The 23,449-nt window shown below is 40.3% G+C and overlaps 1 protein-coding gene across 5 annotated transcripts in view; it reads left to right on the top strand.

The window, feature by feature from the left end:
* LOC145286152 (uncharacterized) overlaps positions 1-23,449 on the top strand; it is a 484,368-nt gene that overhangs the window by 449,125 nt on the left and 11,794 nt on the right. For all 5 annotated transcript variants that reach the window (XM_080134898.1, XM_080134897.1, XM_080134896.1 and 2 more), the window contains one exon: positions 16,675-16,738. In XM_080134898.1, the coding sequence (XP_079991024.1) occupies positions 16,675-16,738 (64 nt within the window). The remainder of the gene's footprint in view (positions 1-16,674; positions 16,739-23,449) is intronic.

Below are 23,449 nucleotides of genomic sequence, written 5' to 3'. Positions count from 1 at the left end.
TGAAAGCTTCGCAAAGGTTTAATTGATCGTCTTAACCATGACACACAGATCCGGAAATGCGACACTTGTGAACGAGTGCTTTTGTCAAAAGCTGGTTACGTCAACCACCTTAAGTCGCACAAAACTCCTACTCGGGCCAACTTTGCACCTATTAGTCCGAACCAAACGATCTGTTTAACATGCAACAAAGTTTGCAAGTCTACTGCTGGTTTGAGAAGACGTGTGATTGTTCATAGGAATACCCTTAAACCTCCAGAAGTCAACTCAGTGGAAATTGCTCAATTTGTATGTACCAACTGCTTCAAGATGTGCAAATCTGCAGTGGGAGTGCAGAGTCATATGAGATGGCATTGACAACAAGATTGGGAGAACTTAATGTAACGGCGATCATCTGGAAAGATGCAGCAATCATCATGTATGTATGTCTAAAACTATCGAAAGATGAGACGGATTTTAACGAGATCGGTATCGTTTTGAAGCTCGACCCTTTGGATGACAAATATAAAAAAATTGGCTAAAAACATTAATTCCTTCATCCTCAACTGGGCACTTTTCTACAGGGAAGGTCGATTTTTTTTTTTTTGGCAATATTTTCGAAAGTCATCCCCTCTTTTCGATTGACTAGCCTTAATTTAAACATTCATCATTTCCGATTTGGCGATAGGCGCAACAGCAAACACGTCACATTTTTTTTTCACATACTTTTTCTCCTATGTGTTCGAGCCTGCCTACCTACTACCACTTTTTTGTTTTTACTCAACACACATCTCCAAACACCCGGGCAACGCCAGGCAGCCAGGCTAGTATTATATAAAAGGAACTTTACTTCTTTTTTTTTTTTTTTTGTGTGTGTGTGTGTGTGTGTAATTTCATTCTTTATGGACTCGGAAACGGCAGGGACAATTTTTTTGGAAATTTCACATAAAGGTACTTGATGTGTCTGGGAGTGTTCTTATGTAGGTTTTGTATTAGAATGCATCTGATAAGTATTGAAAATTGATAATTGAAAAAATACAATTAAAGAAGGAAGTCTGATTTTAACCATAGTTAACACTTTTATACAAATTAACATCACAAGTGCATTTGAAAAATTTTATCACCGCACAAGCAGAAGGCAGGACCTATAAAATCAACCGTAGATTCTTTTATAAGACAGAGGTGCGTTCGTAATTAATGTTTCTATTAAGAACACCATTGAACCATGAAACTTGACTTTTCTAATTTAAACTTTAAGTGAAACCATTATTTGACAAGTATTTATAAAATAAACAGTAGATTCTCTATGGTGCAATGTAGACTCCAATGTACTGTGGACTAAGACACTGCAGGAAGGCATGTGACACTGCCTCCTGTAACAGTGGGTGGGTGGGGGTGTGGGGTCTCTAAATAGAGCACGCGATCAATTCATTGGATTAAAAAATGGCGATTTTACCGATTTCAATGACAATAAAAGTATGCGAAAGTAGAACATTTTTTTATTCTTATTCAATCCCGGATACCATCGAGTCTCCCTGCTAGTATAATATATATATATATATATATATATACATATATTAATGGTGAATGCTCTGACGAACTGCAAGCACTTGTGCTCCTACAACGTAAATACCCTTGACAAACTTGACAAGCATCTAAATCCCAACCCTACACAGTAGAGATCCCTAGATGTAAGAGAGCTTTCTACTCCAGTAGTTTCTTCCCTAGAACCGCCAAACTTTGGAATTCCATTCCAGCTCCCTGCTTCCCCAACTGTACTGACATGCAGAAGTTTAAGTGTAACGTGAACCGACATCTTACTGCCCAACTCCCTACATAGTACCCCAGTAGCTTATGCCCCTGATAGTAGCCCCCTACACCAATGTGGCAATGTGCCTTGTTTGGGGTGAAAATGTAATTAAAATATCAAGTCGGTGCAAAATCTTTTGCATATTTAAAATTTTCATCTTAAAAATGAAAAACTGTCAACGAGCTTGTAAATGTCTCCATTGTAAAATTCTTTAAGTTTTTGTGAGAAATATGAATCTAACTCAGTTTCGATCTCCTATCGTGATGTTGATCTAAGGCCATCTGACTGGTTTTGAAATCCTCGAAATAAGTGATAATCTGATGGAGCTAGGTCAGGAGAATATGCAGGATGGGGCAAGATTCCCCAACCAAATTATCCCAGGAGATCTTTGGTCAGTAGTGCTGTGTGATGACAAGCATTATTATGATGAAAGATAGCCCCTTTTTTGTTAACTAAAGAAGGTTGTTTTCAGGTCAACACAGATGAGAATATTACAGAAAAATATTCACGATGCTTTGATCATCTGAAAGAAAATGTTGTAAATCCTGCTGATATATTTAAGTAATAAAAATATGCATGAAATAAATTACAATACTTTAAAATGTCCCTTTTACAAACCGGCAAAAAACTTTTGCAATGGATGGCCTGATATTTATTCTCAGATTAGTCTGTTTGTCCGGCGTTACCCGGGTGTTTGGAGGTGTGTGTTGAGCAAAAAAAAAAAAAAAAAAGTGGTAGTAGGCAGGCAGGCTTGAACGCATGATGTGAAGGCAGAAAAGAAAGTGAAAGAAAATCATATATCTTACCGCTACTCCATGACGCGACCAGAAGTTCGGAACGTTAAAAGTAGGCAAAGTCAATCTAACCGATACGATGACTTGCAAAAAATGGCTCGCAAAAAATCGACTCCTCCTTGTAGAAAACTGCCCAGTTGAGGGTGAAGGTATTAATGTTTTTGGCGAATATTTCGATATTTGTCGTCCGAGACGTCGAGCTTCAAAATGATATCGATCTTGTGAAAATCCATGGTCTCTGCCGAAAGTTTTACGCATACATGCATACATACATTTAAACACACAGGTGAGATTTATATTATAGATAAACAGTCTTTCGAAGACAAATGTAATACAGGGTGGAGAGGATATGAGACATGTAGGATGATGCTATGATATGGTATACAAATAGAGAATAAACATTAATATCATTAATATCCCTATATATTAAGAAAGACGTATGTTTTCAGGGCCAGGGTAGAGAGAGATGCATGGTATACAAAGGGTATTCAATAAGTAATGCCCCTGATCCACTTTTCATAGCAGTAGACCAACGAAACTTGGCACAGTTATTTGTCTTTCTCTACATAAGAGCTACTCCCATCGTATCTCCCATCGTTTAATGAAGCTCTGGAGACCGTTTTTATAGAACACCCTAAGTCGGTCCTTCAACTATGATATGATTTTGGAAATCAAGGATGCATCATCTGGGAAATTCTTTCTTTTCAAAAACAATTTTATGGCTGGGAAAACGTGAAAGTCATAGAGTGCAACGTCAGGAGAGTAGGGGGTCTCATTTCGGCTCATCTCCAAATTCATCCTCGAGCACTTGAAACGTTCTTGCTTTTGGAAAGTTGTCAGCAACCTGGAAATCCATCTGGCAAATCCCTTATGCCTATGAAAATGGTTATGAATGATAGTTTCCAAAGACCACATGCTAGTTTTGACTTCTTGGGCCATTTGGTGAATAGTCACTCGTAGATCTTCCAAAATGGCAGCCTCAACTTGATTGACAGATGCCTCATCAATGTTTGAAGGAGACAACTAGATTTGGAAGCTGTTTCCACAGATTTTTGGTCATGTTTGAATTCACAATGCCAGCATTTTACATGGTCATATGATCGGGCATCATAAGCCTACGCTTCTTTCATTTCTTCAAAAGTCTTCTCTTGTGTGTGTTCTTTCAAATGTAAAAACTGGATCACTTTGCAACACTCAACAGACTCCACTTTACACCTGACTCAGTTCAAACATTTTTAAATCTAAAACCACAGTTAGTTCAGAGCTGTAATTTTTCACATAACCCATAGAGATATAAATCATAAATAGTTTTCCATGGTGCTGAATTAAAATATACATGTCTTAAGGCATGAAACTGTATCGTTTGTCCGTTTTCACTGGGATTTGGCGTTCCCAGGAGCTCAAAAGGAGTCACAAATGCCCCAAAATTTCAAAAAAAAAAAAAAAAAAAATGACACTTTTTACCTCATAACTTTTGCTTCATCGATTAGATTTTTCTGAAACTTGGCGAAAATGTGAAGGCAACGTTGGTCCTTCACGCTTCTCACATTTATCATTTCTTCACTATTTTTTGTGGCATCATCTCACATGCAGCATAAGAGGGGGATCATGCATGCGCGGCTTGTGTTATTAGTGTATAATAAGAACTTTGTGTTATTAGTGTATAATAAGAACTTTGTGTTATTAGTGTATAATAAGAACTTTGTGTTATTAGTGTATAATAAGAACTTTGTGTTATTAGTGTATAATAAGAACTTTGTGTTATTAGTGTATAATAAGAACTTTGTGTTATTAGTGTATAATAAGAACTTTGTGTTATTAGTGTATAATAAGAACTTTGTGTTATTAGTGTATAATAAGAACTTTGTGTTATTAGTGTATAATAAGAACTTTGTGGTACATAGCCGAATTAATATTACAATTTTTATGTGGTTAACTTGATTTCTTGAAATGTTTAAATTTAAATTAGAAATGTTATAGTTTATTCAGTAAAAATTTACATCAAATAAATTGTCCTAAACAGCACAAACTTTAGAATTAAGAAAGCATTTTTAAATTAGAATTCTTTTTCATGTCTGAAGAAGAAAAAAAAAAAAAGGTTAATTATGCTGACATTCTGCTGATGAGATACGACCTTTGATCTTTCAGCAGTTATGGAAAATTTAGACAGGAAAAAAAATATCAGCTTTTAGACATTTTTTTCCTCGATTTTCCTTTCGGTAGAAAAGTCTTAATAAAAAAAAAATGTCAATAACAATAAACATGTTTAATTAGTATGCAATATAGTAATTTGTCGAAATTGAAAGTTTGCAAATGATGTACATAAAATTAAAAAAAGTAAAAATGATGTGCATAAAATTCAAAAAAGTAAAAATGATGTGCATAAAATTCAAAAAAGTAAAAATGTAGAATAGAAAGGTAAAGTCTCAGTTTAATATTTAAAGCAACTTTTTTTTAAAAATGGAAATCGCTCCGGGCAAGACATGAAGTCATTTGATGTGAGGAGTTAGAAAAGATGCTGCGGTTCACATTTAATTGGTAAGCAAATCAAAATTATGACCATGTGTCACACAATCTGTGGTAGGAGAGAATCTCGGTTCAATTCCAGCTTTTCTTTGATTGGTGAATCAATCAATGATTTTTTTAGATCACTGCTTATCAAGGTCAAGAACTACTCGAGAATAAGATGTATTGAAATGCGAATAAATGCCAGTCGACAGGTGAACATTATCGGAGTATTATAATTAATCAACGAACTGTGTTTGATTACATTCAGGTGGGCCATTCTTCAATATTCTTCCTTGGCCTTTTGGTCAAGATCAAAGACACCCTCCTCCTCAAACAAGAGGAAACTACCAGAATCTGAGGAGGAGGCCGTGTCAGAGGCAGAGGAAGAGACAACAACAGTCTCTATGGCCCTGAGCGCAACAGAGATCAGGAGGGCCAGGAGGAGGAAAAGCCGCAAGACACGCGCAAACCCTCCTACCCCCACTGAGACTGAGAAGGACTCCCTCGCAACAACAACACAGGATGAGCCCCCTGTGATCCCAACACCCCAGCAACCTGAACAACCTTCCCCCTCTCCTATAAAGGCCCCAAGAAACTCTTCCCGCCCCTCATCCCGTGACAGGAGCCAAAAAGAAGAAAACGAGCAGGCTACCCCCTCCCCAAGCGCCCAGCCTCCCCATCAACCAAAAGAGGTCCCCTCCCCCACTCCCAAAGTCCGCACTGAACGGACCAAAAAGCTCCCCTTCCTGCCAGGAAGCAGGATTTGTGAAACAGACCCTCTCCAACCGGCTCCGGACCTTAAAGGACAACAGAAGGTCCGGTACAATAAACTAAAAAACTTTGAAAAAGTCGGTGGAGACCTAGTAACAGACCCCACTAAATTCAAGGACGCTCCCTTGTTGACCACTTTCGTTAGGGTCAACAAGGACGCTAGGACTGAAGGAATGTGGGCAATGATTAAGGCAGCGAAGAATGCGATCCCAGCCCAGCAGCTGGTGGATAGGGACCATCCTTCGCTGACCAACATTTTCTTTAAATGTGAGGGTAGAATCCCCATGTATGTACACCCATCGCTATACAGGGCACTTAAGCTAACCTTTCCCCTGGACGTGGGGGGGGCGTGGCCAAAGATGGATCACCTTCATCGGATTTACTTACCGGCAGCCTTGGCCAGGCCTGCCATGTCCTCACTGCCAAGGATTTCAGACCCGTCTGTGACAGTGCTTGAGGTAAGTGATCATGTCTTTGAACTTGGCTACATTGAATGTGAGGGGCATCAGGTGTCGAAGCAAGGCCTCGCGCGTTGTGAGAGACTTGGTGTCCCTCAAGGTAGATATTGCCGCTATCCAGGAGACCCACTTTGTTTGTGACGGGGATTGTCAGGTGCTGGTAAACGATTACGATGTCTACTCAGCATATGGCAATACCTATAGTCGTGGAATCTCCTTGCTAGTGAGTCGCACCCTGTCAGCGTCGGTGAATGTTGTTCACGCAGGCGAGGACGGGCGGGCGCTTGTTGTTGATGTTGCTGTTAATTGTAGTGTTTTTCGGATTGTTGCTGTTTATGCTCCTAATGCTGCTGTAAAGAGGGCAACCTTTTGTCGACGGTTGGAGGGCTTCTTAGTGGATCCGGAACGGTTAGTTTTAATGGGGGATTGGAATGCAATCCTTGATCCCAAAATAGATAAGGTCGGGGGGACTAGCGGGTCGGCGTGGTGTGACAGCAGTCTGTCTGACCTGATGGCCTCGTGCGATCTCGTCGACAGATTTCGTCTGGATCATCCGGGGCGGGAGATGTGGACGTGGCATCCTGTAGTGCCTTCCCATCCAAGCACTTACTTGGATCGGATGTTAGTTAGAAGAGGCGATGTAGACTTCCTATCTTGCCCCACGTTCCACTTGCTAGGACACTCGGACCATAAACTTGTTATGGCCCGTTTGAACTTAAGTGCTAGGCCTAAACTGGCCGGATACTGGAAGTTCAACAGCACCTTGTTGGAGCTGGAGGACTACCGGTTGAAGGTCACTGAGCTAATTCAGCGGGCTTTAGTGGGGGCGGTTACAGGGAGTAAGTGGTGGGTTAGTCTCAAGGCCAAAATTAGGCGCTTCTCTGTCCAGTATAGCCAACGCCTTGCGATAGATAAGGCTAAGGCAAAGAAGCGTTTAGAGGATAAGCTGACCCGGGCGGTGGAGGGGGGGACCCCCTAGAGTTAGCACTAGCTAAACAAGATCTCAACCGCTTGGCTAGCGAGCGGTATGAAGGTCAAGTAGTTAGGGCTAGGTTAAAGAAAGTTTCTAACGAGGCTGTGAATGTTGACGCTGTTGAGCGTAAGGCTGCTTTAAGGCGCGGTTCGGATGGGTACATTCGTAAAGTACATAACCTGGAAGGACACGCTTTAGTATCGACTCGGGAGATCTGCGAGGGGTTTCGGGAGCATCTATCGGTGCGCTTCACCCAACTACCCGGACTCAGGGTTGATGAGTTTGGCAGCTATTTGGCTGACTCGCCCCGCCTCACGGCGGCTCGGGCGGCTAGCTGTGATGGTCTTATTACTGAACATGAGGTCATTACTGCGTTGAAGCAGGTCGGCTATAACAAATCCCCGGGGCTTGATGGTTTACCCTACGAGTTTTACTTGAGGCTGTCGCCCATGTTGGTCCCTATTCTGAAGGATATGTTCAACCATTGGTTTGCCCAGGGTTCCATCCCTGGACAGGTGACCAAGGATGTGATCACATTGCTGAGGAAAGGTCAACGGCATGGTGGGAGGGAAAACTTTGATGATTTTAGGCCCTTGACTCTGCTAAACACAGAGTTAAAGATTTTGGCAAAGATTCTTGCGAATCGCTTGCAGGTTGTCATCACTGACTTGATCGAACCGGACCAGACTTATGCTGTGAAGGGGAGATCGATTCAAGACAATTTGCACTTGATACGCTCGATCATAGAGGGGACAGAAGACGACGCCGAAGCCGCGCTGATCAGTTTGGATCAGTCCAAGGCATTCGATAGGGTCGACCATCGGTTCCTAGGATCTGTGCTAGAGGCCGCCGGATTTAATCCGGACTTCCGCAAGTGGATCTTTGTTCTGTATGACAGGCCGACGGTAGTGGTGCAGATCAACGGTAAGCTGTCGGAGTCATTCGCTGTCTCTCGATCGGTGCGAGAGGGTTGTCCGCTGTCGCCTCTGTTGTATGTCCTGGCGTTGGAACCCCTCCTTCGCAAGTTAAGGGACGAGGCGGCTACACCAGTCCTGCGCGGAATAGCTCTCCCTGGAGGCACACGAGCCAGGGTTTCCGCGTTCGCCGATGACATCATCGTGTTCGTGTCTTGCCTCACGGACGTTCAAGCGGTGGTCGAGGCGCTCGCTCGATACGAAGAAGTAACAGGGGCCATCTTCAACCGTAGCAAGTCTGTTGGCCTGCGGTTGGGGGCCTGGACCGGGGTAAACTCGCTTCCAGGTATTTTCAGCTGGACCGATGGACCGGTCCGCATTCTTGGTGTCTGGTTTGGACCGGGACTTCAGCTGGAAAAGAATTGGTCGGAAGTACAGTCTAAGGTCAAATCGTCAGTAAAGACTTGGATTGGAAGGAAATTGTCCTTGAAGGGTCGGGCGGAGGCGTGTGCTACATACGTCTTTCCGCTCATCCTTTACCGTTTGTCTGTACTTCCTCTCCCTGCAGAACGACTAACCCGCTTACAAGGGCGCCTCGATTCACTTTTGTGGAACGAGGGTAATCATTATGTCTGCAGAGAGGTCTGTGTTCAAAGTCTGAGCGAGGGAGGCCTGGGTCAGCCCAGTCTCTTGTGTCATAGAAACGCCGAGAGATTGGCTTTCCTGGGTCGTTCGCTTGAAGGAGACGCTCCTTGGGTCCCTGTGGTTGAGAACTCGTTTCCCAATCTCAAACCCAACCCTTCGGTAGAAGGTCGTCGTAGACCGAAGGGGGAGTCCAAGTTCTTCTCCGAATGCCGGACCGCTTTTAGAGCTTTGCCGGGGACCAATGTCCTCGATCAGCCAAGGAAGAAACTGTATCGGGATTTAGTGGAGGGAACCGCGAAGGATCCACTTTGTAGGCGGATGGGATGGTCGATGGAGGTTGTCCGTTCTCAATGGTGTTGGGCGCCGGGACGGCAGGTTCTGAATAACTCGGAATTCTCCCTGACTTGGCGACTGGTCCGAAATGCGCTGCCCCTCTTCGACGAACTTTTCCGGTATAAAGAACATACCAGGCGCTTCTGTCCGATGTGTTACGAACGCGAGCCCGAAACAATCGAGTACGCGTTTTTTAGTTGCAGCCGGATACAGCCCCTATTAAAGTACGTCGAGGGGGTAACAGCTCGCATCGATGCCGAGTGTCCGCTCGATCTCGACGTAGGAACTTTTGTGTACAACATGGAGCCGCCGTTCCCCAAGGAGGAAAGTTTGGTTTTCCTGGCGATCCTAGCAGTAGCGCGCATGACCATTTGGATCACGCGCCTCAAGTTGGTCCGCGAAGGGACATCTGTTCCTGATCGGGATCTGATCGTTTACTTTAAACATTTGCTTAAAGTAAAGATCAGATGCGATTGGAAGAGGTTGCCTAGAGTGGAATTTGACAAGAGGTGGGTGCACAGCACTAGTTTGTGCATCCGTTGAGGAGCCAAGTTTCAATACATGTTCCCTCCTTAGGCATGGCATGGGCGGTGCTGGGTCCTACGGAACCCATCCCGCCTAGGTTAGCATTATAAGTTCAGTAAAGTAACTCTTGACTGGTGGTACAAATGAGATCCTGTTCCTGATTTTATTTTTTGGTATTAGAGAACCTCTGAGTCTGCCCAACCCCCCTGCTCCTCATCTTTATTTTCTGATGCCCCCGGTCATCCCCCTACTCAGAGGTCACCTTCCTACCCCCTCCATCCGTTGCTTTATTTTCTCCCACCTCCATTAAGGCGACTTCCCCAAACCCCATTAGGGATGCTCTGCTTGTTTTCGGTTCCACGGAAAACAGTGGGGGATCTAGCCACATAGAATAGTACAGGGGGGTCTTACTAACAACACATTAGTAGTTTTTTTTTTTTTTTTTTTTTTTTTAAATGAACATTTTCATTAGTTTTTTCCCACTCCACGAACATTTTATGCCAATTAATTCAAGAACTCTTTCTAATGAAATCGAACTTTATTTTCTCACACATACACACACACACACACACACAAAAAAAAAAAAAAAAAAAAGAATGCACACACAACATACAGAAATGAATATACAAATTGTACATAGTTAAATTTTACATTGAACGCTGGGGTTATTAGTTAGATTAGGATCCACAGAGTGATTGAGGTATTTCGGTAAATGTTGCCAGTCAAGAGTAAGACTTCAAAGTCTCATCTGTTACATAGTCAAAAAGACCCTGTACCCTCCCCCTCCCAATTTCTTGTAGGGCCTTGTGCCTAATTTTGTTGAATTGAATTTTTTGTACGTTTTTTATGTTCAATTTTTTCTTTCTCAATAAAATATATAAACAAGATCAAAGTGTAGTATCTGTTCTTCAGATGCTGCGCTTCTATTTCTTGTTCTCTTTCAGTGGAGGAGAAATCCTTCACGACTGAGACAATTTTTATTTTTGTACCTTTTCTCCACGTTAAAAAGCGACCCTGGTGTCTAACTCTGTCCCGTGGGGAGGCATAGTAAATAGGTACATTCAGGTGGGCCATGACAAGAATATGCTGACATTGGATATGAAGACCAATTTCTAATCAGCTGGGAACCAGTCCCGTGGCAACATGTTTCACGGGTGGAAAGTCCTTAGAAAGAAACTCTGTCCATGGAAATTCCACCTGATGCAAGGCACATGGAAAGAGAAACGAAATTCATTTTCTATTGTAGAAGAAAGACAATTTTGTACTGTGAATGTTGTACAAAGAGTAATACAAATACTGAAGCTCAGTCGAGCATCTCTCGATAAGAAATAACGATAGAGTAGAGAAAGGGTATCAACGTGAAGGTTGTAGAAAACAAAAGAGATATTCATCCACCACATTGCAAATCTTGTAGGGAAACAGTGCCATGGTAATGTGTTCCATAGATGGAAAGTTCTTGGAAAGAAATCCAAAAGAGTGTCACTTTGAACTAAATCTAACTTAGTACTTTATCTATTACGACATGGTTCATGCTTTTAGAAGTTGAAGCTTCGAGTCTCAGTGTAGGCGATACTAAGAATACAATTGTGAATTACTTAAGACTTCTATCTGGTCATGTCCGATGGAATGAGAGCATATTATGTCTGTGGATTGAATGCAGATTCCCGAGTTGGATAAAAAAAAATTAAATTTGACAAGATACACCTGAAGAAGGTCGGAGGTAACATTGGCAGAAACGCTGTGCAAATAACACCTTTGCTCTATCGCTATTTTCATCGCAAGTGTTCGTCTGAACTCCAATCTATGGTCCCTGCTTGCCAAACTTTCACAAAAAACACTCAACTAGCTAAAATCACTATATATGATTTCCCCCCTCTCTACCTATGACTAAATATAGATGCAGATTCCATAACCAGAGTTTCTTTCCCAGAACTGCCTGCCTTTGGCACACTGTTTCGCTGGCATGCTTCCCGGTTGAATACAACATGGTAGCCTTCAAATCTGAAGTAAATAATCAAATTCCACCCAATTTATATCATTAAGGATTACTTCACTACCACCTTACATTCATTAACCCTTATCCTCGAGTTGATTTCGGGCCTTAATAAACGGTGTCCCCCCCAAGTAAAAAAAAAACACTCAAGATGAGAATAGTAGTCCGAATAATTCAAATAACATAAAATTGACTTTGTCAAAACTACTATATTTTAATATATCAAACTGATTATGACAAGTAAATTGACCTTTTCACACAGTCACGTTTGTATGGCAGTGACCTTTCAAAAGTAATTGTAAACGAACATTCTTTTTTTTATACTTTCCAGCAAAAGTAATATTTGTCTTTCAAACAAAATAAATGAATAAATGTTAAAAGGAAACAATAGAAACGCACGAAGACTGTTATTTGCACAGCCAAACAAACAATGCAATAACCTGAAGATGCCATTAAATAAATAGCCCCCCCCCCCCCGAAAAAAACCCCCAAAAAACAAAGATAAGCTTATCTTTGTTTTTTGGGGTTTTTTTCTTTGTTTTTCATGTATTACATGAGGAATAAACAAACAAAAAAAAAAAACAATCAGGCAAATAGACAAAATGAATAAAGAAACGTTCAACAACCTCAGATAGATACAAGTAAAGTAGACCGTACAGCAAACAACAACAAAAACAACAACAATAATAATAATTATTCTGATTTCGTTTATCAACTCTGGAAAGGGATGGGATTAATTTCCAGAAGATTTCCCTTAATCCCGGTTTCAAACCACTAGCTTCAAAAATCAAGGGTTTTCCTAAGGATGTTGGTGGTGCCTATAATTGCAGTGGTCTGAAGGCCACCTAAAACATCGGGGATTTGTAGTTTTTCAATTGTCCTTCCAGACGACTTGATATTACTCCTAGTGTACAAACTACGACCGGGATTATTTGTGTTTTAACCCCGTGTATATGCCTTATCTCCAAGGCCAATGGAGCATAATTGCTCCACTTTTCATGCTCCTTCTCTCTCACATTCCTGTCCCAGGGTACTGAAAAGTCTATAATCTGCCAGTTTTTTGAGACTTTGTCAATGCCTACCAAATCCGGACGATTGTGTTCCAATTGCTTGGTTTCCTCCATACAGTTTCGACTTTGCAATTAGTTTCACTCTTTTAAGATACTCCTTCCTGACTTTCTCCTTCATTTCTCTGTTCATGATGCCTACACCTTCTAGCACTCCCAAATATTTATATCCTGTATCTTCTATTTCTTTCATGATTTCTCCATTTGACAGCACTATCCCATTGGAATGAATCTTTACTCCTCTTTTCATCACCAGAATCGCACATTTACTAATCCCAAACTCCATCCCAATGTCTTCTGAGTATGTCCCCACAAGTTCTACCAGTGTCTCCATTTTCTTTTCATTTCTCCCGAATATTTTCAAATCATCCCTAAACTGTAGATGGTTGAGCACCCCAGTTTTTCTCGCTTCAAGAGGATGCTCAGTGGCATCATTATCATTACAAAAAGAAGTGGCAATAACAGATCTCCTTAAAATATTCCACGTTTAATGCCAACCTGCCCCATCTCCTCTCTGTTTGCTGTCAGCACCGTTTTCCATTGAGCCATACTTGTCTCCAAAAGCCCTACCACATTCTCAGCAACCTTCATCATCAATAGTGTTTCACGTATGCATGAATGAGGAGCCATGTCATAAGCCTTTCTGTAATTGATCCATGCCACGCTTAGATTCCTCTTCTTCTTCTTCTTCTTCTTCTTCTTCTTCTTCTTCTTCTTCTTCTTCTTCTTCTTCTTCTTCTTCACATCCTGCATTAATGCTTTATCAATTAATAGTTGCTCTTTGGTACCTCTCGAGTCTTTCCAGCACCCCTTTTGTTCATCAGGAAAAACACCATTACTCTCAAGATGTTCATAAATTTTCTTCGCAAATATTCCAGTCAACAGTTTCCACATTAATGACAGACATGTAATTGGTCTATAATTATTGGCATCTGTTCCTTTTGCAGGATCTTTCCTAATCAGTGTTGTTCTTCCCTTCAAAAGCCAATCAGGGACATCTCTCGACTCTACAACCCTTTGCAGGGCAGCAGCTATAGGTGGATAAAGGCATGGAAACTGTTTAAACCGGAAGTCCATCACTCCATCTGGGCCAGGTGCCTTCCAGTTTGTCATCCTTCGTATGCCAGCCTTAACGTCATCAATGGTTATCTCAACGTTCTTCATCTGCTGCATTTCTGACAGCCTTTCTCTGACCTCTCCCAACCAGCTAGCCTTCTTATTATATCGCCTTCGACAGACCAAATCCCACTTCATAACTTCCTTGCATCTTTTGCATTTGGAGTGTTGTTATTTCCCGCCTGTTTACTACCATTTAATTCTTTATACAGCTCAGACTGATTGTTCTGGAAAAGGTTGTTCTGCTGAAACGCAACACTTTTTACAACAAAGTTCCGAATTGTTAGAACGCTCATGGTTCCCTTTTCCAGCAATCTGTACCTCCTTTCAAGCTCGTACTTAGCTTTCTGTCCTAGTTTAACTCTTTTTCTTATTTCTTCGATTCTACCAATGTCTTTCTGCCACCGTTTAATACTTTCTTCAAGCCACCTCTGCCAGTGTGGCTTTCTGTCCTTCATTTCTCTCTTTTTCTTCTGTAATAAGCCAAGACGATTCGCAATAATGTATGACGTTGCATATAGAAGCCTGTTAAATTCCGTAATTGATATGTTCTTTCTTATGATGTTGTGAATTACTCCTTGAATTATTTTTATCTCGTTTTTCACCTTCCGCCTATCACTACTCTTCATACTTGAAATCTCTATGATATCGTCTCTAAAAAGAATCTCACTTTCTCCATACATCTGCTCCTTTCACTGACTCCATTGTCTCAGAGTCAATGATCTCATCTGCCTTAGATCCTCCAAACTCCTTCTCATCACTTCCTCTAACCATAGGATTCCATTCCTCCTCAGTTGTCTGCCTCCCATCATCGCTTACATTTCCCTTCTGCACTTCCACTCTCTCAGTTCTTTCATCAGAGCTAGTTTCATCAATTTTACTTTCGTTATTCATTTCATTCCTAACCATCCATTCAATCTCTTCTCTTGCAATCACTGAAAGTAGGTTGTTATTTTTAATTTGTTTTAACTGGGATACCAAACTCGCGATTATTCAGACCACTACTCTCATTTTGAGTGTTATTATCACAACGTTTCGGCTGATGTAACCGCCGACCTTCTTTAGGCGTATCTTATCAAACTTGGGAATCTTTCTTGGGAATCTGCACAGAATTTTGAACAGAACCCTTTATTTAATCCACGGGGGTAGCATGCTCTTGTTCCATCAGCCATGGCTAGGTAGAAATCTTAAGTAATTTGCAACTACAGTTTCTTCTTTATCATTATTCTTATATAAAAATATGCAAGGACTCACAGCGTAATGAATAAAGTACTAGATAAAATTCAGTTCTAAGTGGCACTCTTCTGGAGGTTGAAGGTTCAATTTTCAATGCAAGATATCATCAAGATTGAAAACGGATAAAAACGTGAATGGTTGAATGAAAGCAGGAACACATTATTAATGAAAATAACATATTTATAAATCATTTCTACAATTAATGTCGCGGATCACACAAATCAAGAAAGCCACAGACCAGAAGTTCAAGATTCAAATTTCATCCTCATTTTGTCTCATCAGTTGAACTCTGAATTTGAAACCTAAGTCACTTGTCTGTGACGCGGGTACCCTGTCACCTGAGCCACCGCGTCACGTACAAAGAAATCTATAAGCTGACACATATCAAGCAAACTGTGGTGAAGTTGGGCTGTGAAATGCACCTATTTCTTCTTAACAAGTCGTATAATCATTCAAGTATTAAGTAACCAGGCTGATGTCTTTAGAACGTCATTCAACAAGCTAGCCCAGTGAGCGAAATATATATATATATATATATATATATATATATATATATATATATATATATATATATATATATATATATATATATTAGTGATGGGACGATTCCAGTATTTTTGCCGATTCCAATACAATTGCCAATTCCATACTCGATTCCTGATTCCGATACAATTACCGATTCTGATTAATTAACTTTAACATTGTTATTTTTTCACCAGTTACTGTAAAAACACATATTAAATGTGCATATATTTTCTCAAACATAAAAACACACTTGTGAGGGGGTTTGATCTATCGATTTTAGTTTTACTGGTCGTTTAAAATCAATAAATATTTGTTATTTCATTATTACTACCAGCAGTGGAGATTTTGTTTTATACAAAATCAAATTAAAAAAAAATTAGAGGAATTATTTTTGACATCGGAAAATAGACAGAAAATTTTTCCAATTCTCATACGGATTCTGATACCACCAAAAGTCCTGATTTTTTCCAATTTTCGATTTGGAAAAAATGCCGCAGCTCACACAAACTATGAAACCCATAGAACGGAAATTCTAGACTCACCCTCGTTTGGGCTCATCGGTAGAACATATCCGAACTCTGGATTTGAAATCTGGATCACTTATATGTGAGGCGAGTACCCTACCATCTCAGTCACCACGCCACACATTGCATGGTGGTTCAGGTGGCAGGGTATTCACCTCGCATGTAAGTGACTCTGGTTTTGAATCCCAAGATCGAATATGCTCTACTAATGAGCTCAAACAAGGGTGAAACTTGAGTCAAAGACTTCCGGTCTGCAACATTTATGGTTTGTGTGAGCTGCAGTGTTGTTTGATTGTGGAAATAGTTATATATATATTTTTTTTTTCTCACATTAAAAAATCTAATAACATATTTTTTTATATGCAATTGAGCATATAAAAGTGGCATGAAATTTTATGTTCGGGAAACTAATTTTACCCATCCTGGGACGGGTATTGTCCTAGTAATTATCTAAGATTCGATTTGCCATAACGATGAATAATTGTTTCTGTTTTTTTTTTTTTTAGTAAAATATCAAAGAAACTCAAGAATATGCCTGGAGGACCAGATGATGAGAGCGACCAAGGAGAGGTATGTAAATCCAATGTAACAGGTTCAATTCCTACCCAGTTTCCATCATTACAGATCACCAAGGTGTTGTCTCTCTCGACACTCACTTTTTTTTTTTTTTTTTTTTGCAATTTCATCCCAAACAAGGCACATTGCCACTCTACTGTAGGGGGTTACTATCGGAGACATAAGGTACAAGGGTACTATGTGGGGAGTTGGGCAGCAAGATGTCGGTTCATGTTACACTTGAACTTCTGCATGTCAGTACAGTTGGGGAAGGAGGGACCCGGAAGGGAATTCCAAAGTCTAACAGTTCTGGGGAAGAAACTACTGGGGTAGAAGGCTCTCTTACATCTAGGGATCTCTATTGTGAAGGGGTTGGATTTTGCTGCTTGTTGGGTTTGTCGGGGGCATTGACGTTGAGGGGGCACAAGTGCTTGCAGTTCGTCAGAACATTCACCATTGAAATACTTATAGAACAGGCAGAGGGATGCTACATTACATTGATGGAACAGAGGCTGAAGCTTGGATGACAGTTCAGGACCTATTAGGTTGGCGACTCTCTTTTGAACCTGGTCTAGGAGTGAGAGACTAGTAGCAGATGCGCCAGCCCAAATATGACAACAATACTCCATACATGGGCGAATGGTGGCCTTATAGAGGCACAGGATGCTTTCGGGCGTTAGTAGCTTTCTAGCACGGTAGAGAGAACCTACCTTTTTCGCAGCATTTCTGGCAATGCTCTCAATGTAATTTTTCCAACTCATGTTTCCTGTGAACATTAGGCCGAGGAGTTTAAAGGATGTGCTTTCAGATAAAGAGTCTTTGGCCATTGCTATTAGTGGTAGAGAAGGTTTCTTGTAGTTATTGAAGGAAACAAGTTTAATCTTAGCAGCATTGAATGTGACCATCCATTTTTGTCCCCATTCCACTACAGATCAGAGGTCATCCTCTAGTGTTTTTGCCATTTCTCTAGATATGTGTTCATTTGTTTTCCTGCTGTGTCGGTTATAGAGCATGGTGTGATCAGCATATATACCCATCTCACAGACAATTTTGTCAGGGAGGTAATTTATGAATATTAGAAATAATAGAGGTCCAAGGAAAGACCCCTGAGGCACTCCCGCATTTATATCATATTGTTTAGGTGTACGACCATCGAGGACAACCTGGATTTTTCTCTTATCTAAGATGGATTTAATTATGTTAAAGATTCTTCCAGTGATACCGTATGATCTGATTTTCCTGAGAAGACCTTCGTGCCATACCCTGTCAAAAGCCTTAGATATATCTAGAGCTACTGCACTATCCTCCCCTGCTTTGTTAAGTGAATGGTATATACGCTCAGAGATTACAGTTAGGATGTCTGCTGTGGCATGGGCTTGCCTAAATCTGTATTGTTGGTCAGTCAGAAGTTTAGCATCTGTAAGGTGATGGACTAATTGGTTAATAATGGACACAAATATTTTGGCGAAAAGTGGGAGGAAGCTAATGAGGTGATAATTTACTGGGTCAGTTCTTTCACCAGAATTCTTGAAAACTGGTACCATAGAAGCAGTTTTCCAGCAGGCAGGAAAGCAAGATTCCTTAAGGCATTTGTTGTAAAGTTCGATAGAACTGGTGCTACTTCGGCAGAGCACTTTTTTAATAGCACAGCCGGGATGAGATCAGGTCCACATGCTTTTGAAGTGTCAAGATTTTTTATGATGGCATGCACCTGACCAGGGGTGATTTCTAGATCCTCTAGTGTGGCGTCTGTCTGCAAAGAAAAGTCAGGGAGGGGGTGGTTTGCAGGTCCACTGTGGAGTTGGAGGCGAACCGACTGGCAAACATGTTAGCCTTCTCGGTTGATGATGATTGCTCATGATTGTTGGATAGTGGGTGAATTGTTGATTGCCCATTATTTACTACACTGTTGTAGATTTTCCAGAAGTCATGGGTTCCTAATTTCTATGCTTCGATGTGTTTTTTGGTGGTTTCAGTAAATTCTCTCCTAGCTGTTGCTATTTCTTTCTTACAGTTATTTCTAGCTTCTATATACTTCTATCTGTTTGAACTGGAATTATGTCAGTTAAATCTGCGGTATGCTGCCTTTGCGCGATGGCAGCTGCACAAGTAGAAGAAAACCATTGGGGAGAGTGGGGCTTGTTATAAAACTTCCGCGTGGGAACATGTGCTTCAATTTCTGTTTTGAACCACTCAGTGGTCTCATGTGCACACTATTCAGCAGGAAGTGAGAAGATATTTTGCCATGGGGCGTCTCTGATGAGATCCCTGATGGCTTCCTAGTCAGCCTTTTTATAATATCTCGTTGTTTTGAGTAATGGCTCTTCCGTTTTGGCTCTAGAGTTTAGGGCGATTTCAACTATTATCACTACATTATCAGCATTTCCGAGTGGGCTGTGGGCATTCGTAATGCAATCATCAGGGACTGTGGTCAGAAACAGATCTAACAGTGATGCGTATTGTTCTTGCCGGTCAGGGAAACGGGTTGGAAATGTAACCGTCTGTGATAAGGGATTAGATATAGATTAATCTTTATCCTCAAGTGGCCTCTGGGCCTTGATAAGCAGAGACTCTATAATAAAAAAAAATGTTTTCCTGCCCATGTTTGATTTTGTTTTACAGCGCATGATCTTTTCGGCATGATTGAAAAAGCAGTATATCGAACAAGAATAAAATGTAGGCCAGGGATTTGAGTAGATATTGCATAACGAATTTGATTGTGATTCTTATGACAGGAAGCAAGTAAATAGTGACAGGTACTCCCACTCAAGGCCAGAGCAGACCTGTGAGCAATGGTAACTAAAAAGATAATCCATACTATCCACAAACTCCTAAATTGAGTCTCATCATTGGATATGTGTAGCTTTCGATATTTATGAGAGACTAACGGGGGTACCCGGCGTTGCCCGGGTGTTTCGTGGTGTGTGTGCTCGTAAATCAAAAAGAAACACGGGCGGGGAGGGGGGTAAAAAAAAGTTTTGGTAATTAGATAGAATCGAACCCAAAGCCCTAAGGCGAAGTTGGAAAATAAAATGTGAAAAAAAAACACGACACGTTAACCGCTCGGCCAGCAAGAATGAGTTACTGAAAGAAGTTTGAATTTATTTAATTAGGAGAATTGACAAGTGCCCGCACTAAATGACATCAAATGGAAGTCGTATAATTAACATTTTGTGCGAGCGTTACGCCGACGACGACGACGACGTAAGCAGTAGCTATTTAGCAGTTAATATTTTCTGCAGGGCAGTTTTTAATGAGGTCAGTAACTCGGTTTGTTTGTTTTTACCTAACTTTGGGGAAAACCAGCTCCCCCGTTTATTAGGGGAGTGTCTCGTCTAGAAATGAAAGCAACCGTCTGATATGATGATGGTAAGCTGACATTGACCAAACGTTACATCGCTTTCTAGAGACCACTGGCCGTAAGCCAGGGATTCGAATCGAGTTTCGCTTTTTTTATATCGAAAAACGAAAGCGGCAATCCCAAAAATGCGGCAATCCCAAAATGTCGAATATTTAACGTTTCAAAGTCGGGCAAATTAAATAGGCAGGCGACCTTTGTTTGTACGTCGTAGATATTATGATTTCGATGTGATATAAAAGTTTTAAAAATAAGCGATGGCCTTGAGAAGATGCTGAAAAAAATCTTTTTGCGGACATACATAAAAAGCGAACATACATACATACACACATTTTCGCTTTTATATATATAGATTGTACTTTTTGCCAATTTGAATGAAAAGGTCGAGGGGAAGGAGTTTGTTATCCCAGGGACGAAAATCTAGAGTTTTCCTTTTGTTATCATTACTAATTTAATGTAAATTACCACTAATTTTGGAGCAAAAAATATGAACAGATTAATTTTAGCTTCTTGTAGAACTGCAAGAAATCATGCATAGTGAGTAGAAAACCAGTAAATAAGAATTATAATATACATGGTAATTAGATCTAGTTATGGAGAAGTGGGTGGATATCACTGCATAATGATCAAGCGCCCAATCATTGGATATCACTACATAATCATCAGCGCTCAATACTTGGATATCACTACATACTCATTAGTACTCAATCATTGAATATCACTGCATAATCATCAGCGCCCAATCATTGGATATCACTATATAATTATCAGCACTCAATCCTTGGATATCACTACATAATCATCAGTGCTCAATCCTTGAATATCACTACATAATCATCACCGCCTAATCATTGGATATCACTACATAATCATGAGCGATCAATCATTGGATATCACTATATAATCATCGGCGCTCAATCATTGGATATCACTATATAATCATCGGCGCTCAGTCTATGAATATCACTACATAATCATCGGCGCTTAATCATTGAATATCACTACATAATCATCAGCAGTCTCTCATATGATATCACTACATAATCATATGCCCTCAATCATTGGATATCACTATATAATCATCAGCAGTCTCTCATGATATCACTGCATAATCATCAGTGCTCAATCATTGGATATCACTATATAATCATCGGTGCTCAGTCTATGAATACCACTGCATAATCATCGGCGCTTAATCATTGAATATCATTACATAATCATTAGCGCTCACTCATTGGATATCACTACATAATCATCAGCGCCCAATCATTGGATATCACTACATAATCATCAGTGCTCAATCATTGGATATCATTACATAATCATCAGGACTCAATCATTGGATATCACTACATAATCATTAGCGCTCACTCATTGGATATCACTACATAATCATCAGCGCCCAATCATTGGATATCACTACATAATCATCAGTGCTCAATCATTGGATATCACTACATAATCATCAGGACTCAATCATTGGATATCACTACATAATCATTAGCGCTCACTCATTGGATATCACTACATAATCATTAGCGCTCACTCATTGGATATCATTACATAATCACCAGTGCTCAATCATTGGATATCATTACATAATCACCAGTGCTCAATCATTGGATATCACTACATAATCATTAGCGCTCACTCATTGGATATCACTACATAATCATCAGTGCCCAATCATTGGATATCACTACATAATCATCAGTGCTCAATCATTGTATATCACTACATTATCATCAGGACTCAATCATTGGATATCACTACATAATCATTAGCGCTCACTCATTGGATATCACTACATAATCATCAGCGCCCAATCATTGGATATCACTACATAATCATCAGTGCTCAATCATTGGATATCACTACATAATCATCAGGACTCAATCATTGGATATCACTACATAATCATTAGCGCTCACTCATTGGATATCACTACATAATCATTAGCGCTCACTCATTGGATATCATTACATAATCACCAGTGCTCAATCATTGGATATCATTACATAATCACCAGTGCTCAATCTTTGGATATCACTACATAATCATCGGCACTCAATCATTGAATATCACTACATAATCATCGGCGCTCAATCATTGAATATCACTACATAATCATTGGTGCTCACCGTTCGAGTAGACAGGGTGATGATTGATATTTACCCCATTTTTTAATTTTTCTTCACTTTTTTCTCTGATATATTCTCAAACAGATCGCAGATGCACATATTGCAGCTATATGCAAATACTGAGGAAAAAGAAAAAGTCTATCAAAAGGAGAGATCACGTTAGAATGTGAGTGACGTCACAGCCATAACGAGAAGTCATGTGTGGCAGGAGAATGAGGAAATAAATGTCGTTGTTGCAAAAATAGGAGTCGATTTATTACTTGCCTTACGTTCCTTTTGTCTACAACGTGTTGGGTCTACGTGCATAATTGTGTGACGTTAACAATTCTACAAACTGGAAGTCAATTTCTTAAAGCTGTCCAACTCATGCCAGCATGTAAAACGAACGTTAAACCAATAGAGAAGGAGGAGAAGAAGAAGAAGAAGAAGAAGAAGAAGAAGAAGATGATGATGATGATGATGATGATGATGATATTTTACCCCCTTTTACTTCTTTTCATTAAATTCCTTTTTTACTCTTTTCGTTTTGACATTCTCATTGCCGGATCCATTCTTCCCCTCCTCTCTCTCTCTCTTTCTCTATTTCCTCTATTTTAATTTGCATCGGCCAGTAAAAGCTCCTGTTTCTGTTGTCCAGTTCTATCGATCACCTAATCGATACTGCCATCAGGTCACTTTTATTTTCTCTTCTCATCATCCATGAAGACGAAATAACTGTTTAATGCAAACATTTACTCATTGTTTCTCGGAAAAATTGACGGATCATCAAACATTACGAAAATTCCATTTAAGCAAGCTGAAATGATGTAGATTATTAATGGACATCATTTCTTTCCTCCGCTGCATCCACGACATCCCAGCATAAAGAGTGTAGGAAGGCTAAATTCGCGATTTTTTTTTTTATTGGTGGGTCAATGCTTATCAAGACCTGGAAGCCACTCATGGATAAGGGAGAAAGAGATTTTCAGTTTCATGATGAATGCCATGACATGACAATAGGAAACAATTAGTAGAATGGGTGGAAGCTTAGTTGATTATCGAAGAGGACGGATCAAAAAATGTTTGTTTAGATTAGTCTTGAAAACATCCATGTTGTAGTCGGTTGGAAAGCAATCAGATAGGATTTTCTAGAAAAAAAAAACTTTGTTTATGGAAGTTTTGTTTTGTTTTTGGTAGAAAGAAAGAGAGAAAGAAACATTCTTTGCTGTGGTTGTAGCTAGGTGAGTT

The sequence above is a fragment of the Euprymna scolopes genome, chromosome 10, assembly GCF_053919585.1.
Source record: "Euprymna scolopes isolate OS-2025 chromosome 10, ASM5391958v1, whole genome shotgun sequence".
Taxonomy (NCBI): domain Eukaryota; kingdom Metazoa; phylum Mollusca; class Cephalopoda; order Sepiida; family Sepiolidae; genus Euprymna; species Euprymna scolopes.
Note: the sequence above shows the minus strand (reverse complement) of the source record. Positions and strands in the feature narration are given on the sequence as shown.